A 13,778-nucleotide genomic window follows, 5' to 3' on the forward strand; every position below is an offset into this window, starting at 1 on the left:
GGGGTGCAATGTTTGAGGGAAGGAAGCATCCAGCCCAGGAGAAAGATGAAGGCTGGGAAGCTAGGCCAATGTAACCTTTTCATGTTTTCCTGCCTGCTTTTATATCCTGGTCGTGCTGGCAGCTGATTAGATGGTGCCCACCCAGATTAAGGGTGGGTCTGTCTTTCCCAACCCACTGACTCAAATGTTAATCTCCTTTGGCAACACCCTCAAAGACACATCCAGGATCAATACCTTTCATCCTTCAATCAAGTTGACATTCAGTATTAACTATCACAGGCCTGGGCTGGAGGGAGACTTCAGGTGTCTGAGGGAAGTGAAGCTTTTGTTCTGCACACAGGCTGTCACACTGTACATTGTCCTGTTATTCTTGGTCTCCTAGGGAGAGAGGGAAAAGAGAGTAAAAATATTCTGAGAACTTATTGCCTCTCCCCATTTTGGTGCCCACATAATTGTGACCCACTCTTGACCATACCCACTAAAAATTGACATGGCCACTCCTCTCCCAGGGCAAGGTTTTACCCTCCGGAATTGTGCCCACAACAGCTTTGCCCCTAGGGTTTACGGCCAAGAATATACACAGGTGCCTAGAAGACTTCTGGCTTATCTCAACCCCAGACACTGAATGTGTAGCAGGAACTTGTCTCCTTTACCAACACAGGCTTCTGTACTACGTGATCATAATCTCTTCTGCCTGTACAGACACAAAGTTTTCTGAAACAAAGAGACTTACTAATGTTTATTGTTCTATTTGATTCTTGTATCTTTGTCCCACATTTTCTCTTTGTGTCTTTATTTTTATTTTGATATGCTTTTACTTCTTTCTTATTTTGCTTTGTGTATCTATATAGATGTATTTTTTGTGCTAAGAAATTTGTTTTTGTGTATGTGCATATCTTTCCCAGAAAATAATGTATTTTAATACGATTTTATGTTGTTTTGTTGAGTCTTGTTATTTTCATTGGAAGCAACTGCTTTCAGCACCTTTTATATGTAAGACAGTGCCAATATACTTCTTTAGAATTTGGTTAGTTTTGAAGTTTTTTTTCTTTTTATTTTGCAGGACAGACTTGGTGATGGTATTATAAATACTTGATAGTTAATTTTTTTCAGAACTTTGACTATTTCACACAGTCTCCTTCTGGCCTGCAAAATTTTTGTTGAGAATCCACTGGCTATCTCATAAGAGTATTGTTGCAAATAACACTTTTTTTTTTTTTTGAGACGAAGTTTCACTCTTGTTGCCCAGGCTAAGTGCAATGGTGCAATCTCAGCTCACTGCAACCCCTGCCTCCTTGGTTCAGGCAATTCTCCAGCCTCAGCCTCCCGCGTAGCTGGGATTACAGGCAGGCATCATCACACCCAGCTAAGTTTGTGTTTTTAGTACAGATGGGTTCCCCCATGTTGGTCAGGCTGGTCTTGAACTCCCAAACTCAGGTGATCGGCATACCTCCGCCTCCCAAAGTGCTGGTATTACAGGCATGAGCCTCTGCACCCAGCCTACACATCACTTTTATCTTGTAGCTCCCAAGATTCCCTTTTCTGTGACTTTTACAATTGTACTTACATATGTGTTTGATATAAATATCTTTGCTTGTGTCCCAGTTTGTTTGTTGAGCTTTTTTATTTTTACATCATTTTTGAAGATTTTTCAGTTTTTTTATATTTTTTACCTCCATAATTTGTTTTTCTAGTATTTTAAATATTTTTTTCTTATTTCCAGTTTTCTGATTTTCTATAGTTCTCTGTGCTCATATTTCACTCATTGAGTATTACTCAGTTTATTTCATTTTTTATTGTTTCTTCCTCAAAATTTTATTTTATTTATTTATTTTTTGATACAGAGTTTTGCTCTTCTTGTCCAGGCTAGGGTGCAATGGCATGATCTCCACCCACCACAACTTCTACCTCCCAGGTTCAAGCAATTCTCCTGCCTCAGACTCTCGAGTAGATGGGATTTCTGGTGCCTGCCACCATGCCAGACTAATTTTGTATTTTTAGTAGAGACAGGGTTTCTCCATGTTGGTCAGGCTGGTGTCAAACTCTTGACTTCAGGTGATCCGCCCACCTCAGCCTCCTAAAGTGCTGGGATTACAGGTGTGAGCTACTGCACCTGGCCACATTGTAATCTTTTATCAAAATTTGAACATTAGAAAGTTACCTGTCACAATCTCTGTAATATGGCTTTCTCCTGGCATACTTTGAACAATTGTCTGAGTTAGAGATTCTGAGAATCTCTCAAGATCATGTTCTTTCAGTCTGTCTTGTCGGAAATTTTGTGTTTATTTTTTAGTTAAAGGAAATTATTCGTCTTTTTTTTTTTTTTTTTTTGAAATGGAGTCTCAGTCTGTCACCAGGCAGGAGTGCAGTGGTGTGATCTTGGTTCACTGCAACCTCTGCCTCCCAGATTCAAGTGATTCTTCTGCCACAGCCTCCTGAATAGCTAGGACTACAGATAAGTGCCACCATGCCCAGCTAATTTTTGTATTTTTAGTAGAGATGGGGTTTCACCATGTCGGCCAGCATAGTCTCAATCTCTTGACCTCGTGATCCACCCGCCTAGGCCTCCCAAAGTGCTGGGATTATGTGTGTGAGCCACCGCGCCTGACCCCTAGTCATCTTTTTTCTTAATACTCAGTAATCACTTGCTACACCTGTTTTCTTTCTGTGGTACTGCAGTGTCTCTACTGCTGTAACATTTACCTTTGGTCTCAGCATACTCAAACTGTCATTCCAAAGTAAAGCACCATTTCTTTTTGCACTATGTATCATAGGAGACAGAAACCAGTGTCTGGAAAAGCCCAGACAAGGAAGTAATAAAGAAGTTTGAGCCAGCATTTTACTTGTCTTTTTTTAAAAAAATCAAAAGTTGGCAATTTACCTCTTTTTTCTTTTTTTTTTTTTTTTTTTTTTTTTTTTTTGAGATTTATTCTCGCTTTGTTCCCCAGGCTGGAGTGCAATGGTGCGATCTTGGTTCACTGGTACCTTAGCCTCCCAAGTAGCTGAGATTACAGGTTGAGCCACTGCATCTGGCTGGCAATTTACTTCTAAAGGCATTATGTTATATTGGGGACCTGGAACAGCCATGTTGGGTGAATGTAACAAACTTTAGCTCTTCCCTTCTGTGTCACTTTGTGCTCACCTGGGGTGCTTCAAACACTTAACTCATTTATAATTTTTTCTCAGATGTATTCTGGTTAGTATGTTTTTGTTACATACATATGTCTATAAAGAATTAGAGCCTTTGGTATTTTGCTATGCTATCTTGTTTATGTAGTTTGTATAATATTATAGGTTAGATTTGTAATCTATGTTTATCTGAGTCTAGTAAGTGGAGTAATTTGATATTTTTATTTCTTTCAGTTATATGTTCTCATTTTGCTGAAGACCTTTGCCCAGGGCCAGGCATTAAAGATTCTTTTCAAAAAGTGATACTGAGAGAATATGTAAAATGTGGACACAAGGATTTACAGTTAAGAAAAGGCTGTAAAAGTGTGAATGAGTGTAATGTGCACAAAGAAGGTTATAATGAACTAAACCTGTGTTTGACAACTACCCAGAGAAAAATACTTCAATGTGATAAATATGTGAAAGTCTTCCACAAATTTTTAAATTCAAATAGACATAACACAAAACATACTAGAAAGAAACCTTTCAAATGTAAAAAATGTGGCAAATCATTTTGCCTGCTTTTACACCTACGTCAGCATAAAAGAATTCATATTAGAGAGAATTCTTACCAATGTGAAGAATGTGGCAAAGCGTTTATCTGGTTCTCAACCCTTACTAGACACAGGCGGGTTCATACTGGAAAGAAATCCTACAAATACGAAGAATGTGGCAAAGCTTTTAACCAGGACTCAAACCTTTCTACACATAAGAGAATTCATACTGGACAGAAATCCTACAAATGTGAAGAATGTGGCACAGCTTTCTACCAATTCTCACACCTTACTAGGCATAAGTTAATTCATACTGGAGAGAAACCCTACAAATGTGAAGAATGTGGCAAAGCTTTTAACCGATCTTCAACCCTTACTAGACATAAGATAATTCATACTGGAGAAAAACCCTATAAATGTGAAGAATGTGGCAAAGCCTTTAGTGTTTTCTCAACCCTTACTAAACATAAGATAATTCACACTGAAGAGAAACCCCACAGATGTGAAGAATATGGCAAAGCTTATAAGGAGTCCTCACACCTTACTACACATAAAAGAATTAATACCGGAGAGAAACCATACAAATGTGAAGAATGTGGCAAAACCTTTAGTATATTCTCAATCCTTACTAAACATAAGATAATTCATACAGAAGAGAAACCCTACAAATGTGAAGAATGTGGCAAAGCTTTTAAACGATCTTCAACCCTTACTAACCATAAGATAATTCATACTGAAGAGAAATCCTACAAATGTGAAGAATGTGGTAAAGCTTTTAAACAATCTTCAACCCTTACTATACATAAAATAATTCATACTGGAGAAAAACCCTACAAATGTGAAGAATGTGGCAAAGCTTTTAAGCGATCTTCAACCCTTACTATACATAAAATAATTCATACTGGAGAAAAACCCTACAAATGTGAAGAATGTGGCAAAGCTTTTAATCGGTCCTCACACCTTACTACACATAAGAGAATTCATACTGGACAGAAACCCTACAAATGTAAAGAATGTGGCAAATCCTTTAGTGAATTCTCAACACTTACTAAACATAAGATAATTCATACTGAAGAGAAACCCTACAAATGTGAAGAATGTGGCAAAGCTTTTAACCGATCTTCAATCCTTAGTATACATAAGAAAACTCATACTGGAGAAAAACCCTACAAATGTGAAGAATGTGGCAAAGCTTTTAAGCAGTCCTCACACCTCGCTGGGCATAAGCATGTTCATGGTGGACAGAAACCCTACAAATGTGAATTATGTGGCAAAGCCTTTAGTATATTCTCAACCCTTACTAAACATAAGATAATTCATACTGAAGAGAAACCCTACAAATGTGAAGAATGTGGCAAAACTTTCTACCGATTCTCAAACCTTAATACGCATAAGATAATTCATACTGGAAAGAAACCCTGCAAATGTGAAGAATGTGGCAAAGCTTTCAACCATTCCTCAAACCTTACTAAACATAAGCTAATTCATACTGGAGACAAACCCTACAAATGTGAACAATGTGGCAAAGCTTTTAGGCGGTCTTCACATCTTAGTAGACATAAGATAATTCATATTGGAATTCATACTGAAGAGATTCTACAAATGTGAAGAATGTGGCAAAAGCCTCTTCCCTTACTAAAGAATGTGGCAAAGCTTTTAATCAGAACTTCACCCTTACTACACATAAGATAATTCATGCTGGAGAGAAACCCTACAAATGTGAAGAATGTGGCAAAGATTTCTATTGATTCTTATACCTTACTAAATATAATTCATATTGGAGAGAAATTCTACAGATGTGAAGAATGTGGCAAAGGCTTTAATTAGTTCTCATCCCTTACTAAACATAAGAGAACTCATACCATAGAGAAATCCTACAAATGTGAAGAATGTGACAAAGCTTTTAACCACTTCTCAACCCCGCCTACGTATAAGATAATTCATGCTGGAAGGAAACCCTACAAATATGAAGAATGCTCAAAGCTTTTTACTGATTCTTATACCTTACTAAACATAAAATAATTCATAAAGGAGAGAAATTATACAAATGTGAAGAATGTGGCAAAGCTTTTAACAAATCCTCGTCCATTACTAAACATAAGATAATTCATACTGGAGAGAAAACCTACAAACGTGAGGAATGTGGCAAAGCCTTTAGCTTGTCCAACTTACTGCACATAAGATAGTTTATACTTGAGAGAAGCCCTACAAATGTGAAAAATGTGGCAAACCTTTTAACCAATCCTCAATGCTTGTTACACGTTAGATAATTCATGCTGGAGAAAAACCGTGCAAATGTGGAAAATGTGGCAAAGCTTTTAACCAATTTTCAAACCTTACTAAACATAAGATAACTAATACTGGAGAAAAATCTTAGAAATGTGAAGAATGTGGTAAAGCCTTTATCCAGTCCTCAACTCCTACTAAACATAATTAATGATGGAGAGAAACTGTACAACTGTGAAGAATGTGGCAAAGCTTTTAACAAGTCCTCAAACCTTATTGAACAAAATAATTCATACAGGAGAGAAACCCTACAAAAGTGAAGAATGTGACAAAGCCTTTAACCAGTCGTCAAGTTTTACTAAACATCAGAAAATTCATACTGGAGAGAAACCCTATGATTGTGAAAAATATGGCAAAGGTTTTAACTAGTTCTCAGTTCTTAACACACATGAGATAATTCATACTGGAGAGAAACTCTACAAACAAGAAAGATGTGGCAATGCTTCTGACAACACCTCAAACTTTTCTAACCATAAAAGAAATCATATTAATGAGAAATCCTAGAAATGTGGAGAATGTAACAAAGTATTTAAATGGTTGTCACACTTGATTATAGGTAATATACTGGAAAAAATTCCTACAAGTGAGAACAATGTGGCAAAATTTTTAACTAATACATCTTATTGCACAGAAAATCATTTATATTTGAGAAAAATTGTACAAATATAGACTGTGAAAAAGACATCAGTATCTGCTCACATCTTAACACCAGAGAGTTCAGGCTTAATAAAAGCATGATAAGTGCAATTACTGTCAAAAGATCTTTCAGAAAATACTATCCTTTAAAGTGAAGGAGAATATATTAAAGATGAACATTACAAACATAAAGAAGGTTGTAGTACTTTTACTTGTATCGGATCTTATTGTCCACATTTTGTACTAGAGAAAAACTCTGAAGGGGTTGCTCAAACTTTATTCAACATCAGGGAATTTATATTGGAGAATTGTCTTGCAAATGTAATAAATTTGGGGAAAGACTTTTTGAAAAACTACAGCTTAGAAAACACCAGAGTTTATACTAAAATATATTTTCAAAGATGTAGTAAAAATAAAAAAAATTCAATCCAAATTTAAGTCTATGTAAATACCAGAATTTATAGTAGAAATATATGAGGAACTGACACTTTGAATATTCTAAATCAGAGTTCTGAGTATATAAAATAATCTAAAACTAAAGTCGGTAGAAAAATTATTTGTATATAGTGTTAGGAGTAAAAGATTTGCAGAGTAATAACTATTCAGATCATGCATTCTTGAAAAAATTACAGATTTTTTGAAAAGCAAATGATGTAACTCAACTCTTTATTTTCTGCTGTTTCTTCATTCTTATTGACTTGTGAAAACATGTCATCATTTGTTGCTGCATCAGAGGTATGAGAGATTCTTTTTCATTAGGTGGGCATTATTTATTATCTTTTTTATGGATGAGTAAGTATTAAAATGTAAGATGTATGATGAAAATCTAAGTGGAGAGGTTCTTTGTGGTTAACTTATACTATTGAGTGATGCACGAGTAAGGCGTTAAGAGTAATATTCTTTTGCATTATGAGAAAACTAGTAGTATATTCGTATGTTGTACTAATTGTGCTTTTATGTAATAAAATGCAGTACATTTTGAAATTTTTAAATTATGTGTAAATGTAACTGTTTCAACATTTTTAACATGGTAAATATTGTGCATTCAATGAAGTGTTATTGTGCCAAAAAGGTTAACCTTTTCCACCTTACCAAAAGGCATAGGTAAAAGATGGTAGTAGTATACTATTTGGTAATATAATGGACTAACATCTGTAGTCATCTCTTTTGCCAGTGGCTTCAAACTGCAAATAAGTTAAAGAATATTGTTCTTATAGGTTAAATTTTTATTCTTATTTTAATCATTTAAATTTATTTTTCTTAATTTTTGTGGGTACATGAGTGTATATACTTATGCCATATATGGCATATTTTGATACACAAATACAATATATAATAATCACATTGGGATACATGTGGTATCTATCACCTCTAGCACTTATTCCTTTGTATTACAAACAACCCAATTCTACACTTTTACTTATTTTAAAATGTACAATTATGGCCAGGTGCGGTGGCTCACACCTGTAATCCCAGCACTTTGGGAGGCCGAGATGGGTGGATCACTGGGTCAGGAGTTCGAGACCAGCCTGACCAACATAGTGAAACCCTGTCTCTGCTAAAAGTACAAACAATTAGCTGGGCGTGGTGGCAGGCACCTGTAATCCCAGCTACTTAGGAGGCTGAGGCAGGAGAATCACTGGAACCTGAAAGGTGGAGGTTGCAGTGAGCTGAGATCGTGCCACTGTACTCCAGCCTAGGTGACAATGTGAGGCTCTGTCTCAAGAAAAAAAAAAAAATATATATATATATATATATTAAAATACATATAAATATATATATATAAATTGTTATTGCCTACTGGGTTATTTTTATGGTTAAAATAAAAATTATTTTAAAATGTACAATTATGGTTGGGTGCAGTGGCTCACGCCTGTAATCCCAGAACTTTTGGGAGGCCCAGGCGAATGAATCACCTGAGCTTAGGAGTTCGAGATGGCCAGGAACCTGGGAGGTGGAGGTTGCAGTGATCTGAGATCATGCCACTGCACTCCAGCCCTGGCGACACTACAAGACTTCATTTCAAGAAAAAAAAAGAAAAAAAATGAACAGTTAAATTATAATTGACTACCAGGTTATTTTTATGGTTATAATAGAAATCATATGCAAGTATAAATAAAATACATTTCTGAGTCCTGAGTAGATATCTTAAAATTTTATACATATATATATATTTGAACATGTGTCCTGTCTGCCTGCAAACACACACAAACTTTAGTTTGGGTTAAATATACATTACTCTAAAAGATAAACTTTAGGTGTAAGGAAGTTATAAAGTAAGTGAGTGTGTGTGAGTAGAAGTTTGTACTTATTTTTAGAAGAAGTATTGGGGAAAAAATTATTTTAACAAGGTGACTAGTATAAAACCAAAAGCCTCAAAAATGCTGCAAGCAAATGTATTCTCTGCTTTGTATTGAATTTATTACTATAGTTATTGTGTATGACAGTGTTTCTTAATTTTCATTTTGAAATAGTTAATGCATAGAAATGCTACTGTCCTGTTGCTTTTGTATTTTGAAAGTTTAATAATTTTTTAAGTAAAATCTTAGGCTTTTATTTATTTATTTATTTATTTATTTGAGATTGAGTCTCACTCTTGTCACTCAGGCTGGAGTGCAGTGGCATGATCTTGGCTCACTGCAACCTCTACTTCTCAGGTTCAAGCAATCTTCCTGCCTCAGCCTCACGACTAGCTAGGATTACAGGTATTGTGCCACCAGGCCTGGATAATATTTTACTTTTTTTTTTTTTTTTTTTGTATTTTTAGTTGAGACTGGGTTTCACCATGTTGGCCAGACTGGTCTCAATCTCCTGACCTCAGGTGATCCGCCTGCCTCAACTCCCAAAGTAGTGGGATTATAGGTGTGAGCCACGGTGCCCAGTCCCAGTCAGTCTTACTTAGGTTTTTCTATACTTCAGATTATGTGTAGGGATAAAAGATAATTATACAGGAACAATTAACTTCCTTTTGTCCTATCTGAATGCTTTTGATTTTATTTCCTAATTCCTTTTTCTTGGATTTGTACTATGTTTAGCAAGACTGACTTTAGTAAGGATGAGTGGGCATCCTTGTCTTATACTAGCTTTTAGAGTAAAATCTTGCAACTTATCCCTGTTTAATATGTTGTTAGCTGTGTATTTTTTGCTAATATGTGGCATTTATTGGCGGAGGTACCAATAATTTGATCTATAGCTACTTTTTCAGAGATTATCAAAAGGGAATGTCAAATTTTGTCAAACTTCCATTGTGCATCAATTCTTTTGTACTCTGCATCTATTTTGATGTTAGAGATGTGAAATCACAACAATTTTACATATATACAAAAAATAATCAGAGACTACTATGAACATCTCTATGCACGCAAACTAGAATATTTGGAGAAAATGAATAAACTCCTGAATACACAAAACTTTCCAAGATTTAACCAGGAAGAAACAGAAAACTTGAACAGGGCAAAAATGTATAAAACATATGATGAAATTAATTAGTAATAAAAAATCTACCAACTGTAAAAGCCCTGGATTATGTAAAATCACAGCCAAATTTTACCACATATACAAAGATGAGCTTGTACTACTACTGAGTGTACTCCAAGAAATCAAGGTGGGATTCCATCCTAACTCATTTTATAACATCAATATTATCTTAATTCCAAAATATAGTGAAGGCACAACAGAAAAAGGAAACTACAGGCCAATATTTTTGGTAAACATTGAAACAAAAATCCTCCATGAAATACGAGCAATCTGAGTTCATAAGCAAATCACAATGTTGTTAGAATAAATTAAGACAAGAATATCCAGTCTAACACTCCTATTCAACATAATTCTAGAAGTCCTAGTCAGAGCTATCCAACAAAGTTAAGAAATTAAAAGCATCTAAATAGAAAAAAAGGAAGTTAAATTATCTTCACTGATAATAACTCTCTACCTCCCAGTTCTAAGTGTTGCAGGACACAGAGGACTAGAGAGACCAGTATGGGTGAATACAGGAGGATATTTATTTTAAGGTAGGCACCAGCTCAGTGGATTCACATCCAAACTTACAAAGCAAAGACTGAGCTCAAAGACTGAGCAAACTTACAGAAGCAAAACAAAGGCAGTCAATTATATCATGACAGGTCACATAATTTATAGCATAACTGATGACTTGGCATAACTTGTGGCCTGGCTTAGCTGGTGGCCTTGTAGCTGCGTTGAAAGAAAAAAAAAAAACTGGCTAATAGAGACATTTGTTCATGTCCTTCACCCTTGCTTTGGAGGGGACTGTCTGGAGCCTATTTCTTTGGTTTTGCCTTCTTGAACAAGGTTATTTTCTTTTTTTTTTTTTTTTTTTTTTTTTTTTGAGACGGAGTCTCTGTCGCCCAGGCTGGAGTGCAGTGGCGGGATCTCAGCTCACTGCAAGCTCCGCTTCCCGGGTTCACGCCATTTTCCTGCCTCAGCCTCCTGAGTAGCTGGGACTACAGGCGCTCGCCGCCTCGCCTGGCTAGTTTTTTGTATTTTTTAGTAGAGACGGGGTTTCACCGGGTTAGCCAGGATGGTCTCGACCTCCTGACCTCGTGATCCGCCTGTCTCGGCCTCCCAAAGTGCTGGGATTACAGGCTTGAGCCACCGCACCCGGCGAACAAGGTTATTTTCTAATTGTCCTCGAAGTGAGCTTGCTAGGCAGAGGAAAACTTCTCTTTTTAACCCTTGCCTTGCCACATTCTGGGCTTTGGCTTTTACTTTTCTTGGAGTTAATACAGTACTTATTATTTTAAATTTCTGCCTCAGTTTCTCCCCTTTGATGCTTTTTATAAACAAAATTTTAATAGAAAGCGTCACTACTACATGATTCCTTATGAGAGAGCAGGTTTTCTTCTTTAGGAACAGGCTGATATTTATGCAGAGCCGTTAAGTGAGTGGTAGTTTGCCTAGCTACAATTGTCTCTATAGTGATTGAATGCTCCTAATAAGGAAGGGTAAAAGGCAAGAAACTATCAAACAACCTCCTAGTATGGCTAGAACTACTCCCTTTAAGGTTTTGAATCCATTGAAGGAGGAAAACCAGCCTCCAAAGAGGGAATCAGGAGTCCACCCTTTCCAGGTCTAGAATGAAATATGGGCTAATTTTTTCATTCTTGCAGTTATTTCTATAATAGCTTTCTCATTGTTATCAATTTTTAAGCAGCAATTAGTTAGATTAAACTTTTCACATATTCCTTCTTCCTGGGCTAGGAGATAGTCTAAAGCCAGTCTGTTTTGATAAATGGCCTTTCTCATTTTTGTGGCCTGCTGGGCCAATAAATCTAATGCATTTGTTGTTTCATTAGTGATAATTTCAAGGACTGCCTGCAACCTGATGATGCAGTTAAGCATGTAAATTGAGGTGAAGTACCCCCATGACCCACTTTGTGCCCAGGTAGCTGGCCCACATTATTGAATTATTCTTTCGGTGGCAAATCTGTGTCCTTCCAATCTCCTTATTTTCTTTTCTTATTTATTTATTTTTTGAGACAGAGTCTCGCTCTGTCGCCTAGATTGGAGTGCAGTACTGCGATCTTGGCTCACTGAAAGCCCCACCTCCCAGGTTCACGACATTCTCCTGCCTCAGCCTCCCGAGTAGCTGGGACCACAGGTTCCCATCATCATGCCTGGTTAACCTTTTTGTATTTTTAGTAGAGACGGGGTTTCACCGTGTTAGCCAGCATGGTATCAATCTCCTGACCTTGTGATCCACCTGCCTTGTCCTCCCAAAGTGCTGGGATTACAGGCATGAGCCACAGTTCCTGGCCCCCAGTCTCCTATTTTTATGTCTCTTTTTATGTTTATTATGTTTATCTTTTATGTTTATTGTTTCTTTTGTTTCTTCTTTTAATTTCATCATAGACAGGATACCCTAAGGTTTTTCCTTGTTGCAGGGGGAGTAAAAAGAAATATGGCTTAATTGTCTCTAGTATACAAGCCTCTATTTCACTTGTAACTGTTGGTAGGCCCGTTACCCACAGATCCAATCAAGACCAGAGGGTGCTTGCCAGGTATTTGGAGCTTCAAGCTGATACCAGGTGTGATTTAGAGAACAGAAATAGAACGGATTTGGATGAGGTGATTTGGAGTCATTTCTGCCCCACCACAAAGTTTTTCTTAGTGTTTCATTATAATATTGCTGTTCTAAGCAGGTTAATTCTCTAACTGGATTTGTAAAAGACTTTCCCCAGCGAGCACCACAGTATCTTCTGACGATAGAAGTTTTTAGGATCCAGACACTTGAACTTACAGGCATCGGTTCGGGGGAATAGTCGTTAAAGTAAAATGATCTTGTGGCGTTAACTTTTTTGCTTTTCAAGGCCACTAGTCTCCCATGTTAGTTCCTCTGTAAACTAACATGAAGAAACGCCTAGGCTGCCAGCAATGTTTTAAGCCAGCTGAGCAAACAGGTTCTTGGCTAAAGGAAGAGGCTCTGGCAACTTCTAGTTTACATGCTTATAGAATGATTTAAAGACTTGGAATTGGTGCTGAGCCAGACAGGTCCAGGTTTCTTTTTTGGTAACATATAGGTAGGTTGCTGGGTATGTATTTATGTAGACATGTATGGAGTAACCTGTAGTCCACACGGGTAAGTCTGGCTTTAGAATGGTGAAGTTTACAGGATTACAGGGTTTTATTTTGCAATCTGGTTTTATTGGCATTTTGGTAAGCATAATTGGCCTCTGTTGTGTGCTAGGATGCCATGATATGCAATACCAATAATCCTTTTTTGGGATCCCAGGAGGACAAGGAGGAGCTACCCTTGGCATGCAGACATATTTGTAGTTATTTCTATAGTATTTATAGGTAAGTTACCACAGACAGGTGAGTCTAGGTATGCTGCCTGATAGGCATCCAAGTACAGAGAAAGAGGCCCTGGGTAAAAAGGAGGGGACCTTGGTTTGGTTTAAGAGGAAATTTTCCTTTGACCTTGCACGAATCTGAAACCATTCACCAGGTGAAAATTTAGGGTCATAGAATAAAGAAGGTTTGTTATTTTCTGGGCCACAAATTGAGTAGGTGGTCTAATTAAAAGTACAAGTTCCTAAGCGAGTCCCTGTACACTTATAATAAGTATGGTACAACAGAGTTTTAGTTATACCATTCCCTGACCAGGTAGTATGTGTACAGTGGGGACACCCTTCTATAGGTGCTGCTTCTAGCATGGTTAAGGGGGATAACAACAGC

The 13,778-nt window shown here is 36.9% G+C and overlaps 2 protein-coding genes across 10 annotated transcripts in view; both read left to right on the forward strand.

The window, feature by feature from the left end:
* The window catches only part of LOC102137713 (uncharacterized), a 35,070-nt gene extending 24,617 nt beyond the window's left edge, over positions 1-10,453 (forward strand). For all 9 annotated transcript variants that reach the window (XM_065536188.2, XM_045378936.3, XM_065536189.2 and 6 more), the window contains one exon: positions 3,364-10,453. In XM_065536188.2, the coding sequence (XP_065392260.1) occupies positions 3,364-5,270 (1,907 nt within the window). In that variant the 3' untranslated portion in view covers positions 5,271-10,453. The remainder of the gene's footprint in view (positions 1-3,363) is intronic.
* LOC102140087 (uncharacterized) overlaps positions 1-13,778 on the forward strand; it is a 156,034-nt gene that overhangs the window by 24,617 nt on the left and 117,639 nt on the right. The window lies entirely within an intron of this gene.

Source organism: Macaca fascicularis, chromosome 19, assembly GCF_037993035.2.
Source record: "Macaca fascicularis isolate 582-1 chromosome 19, T2T-MFA8v1.1".
Lineage (NCBI taxonomy): Eukaryota > Metazoa > Chordata > Mammalia > Primates > Cercopithecidae > Macaca > Macaca fascicularis.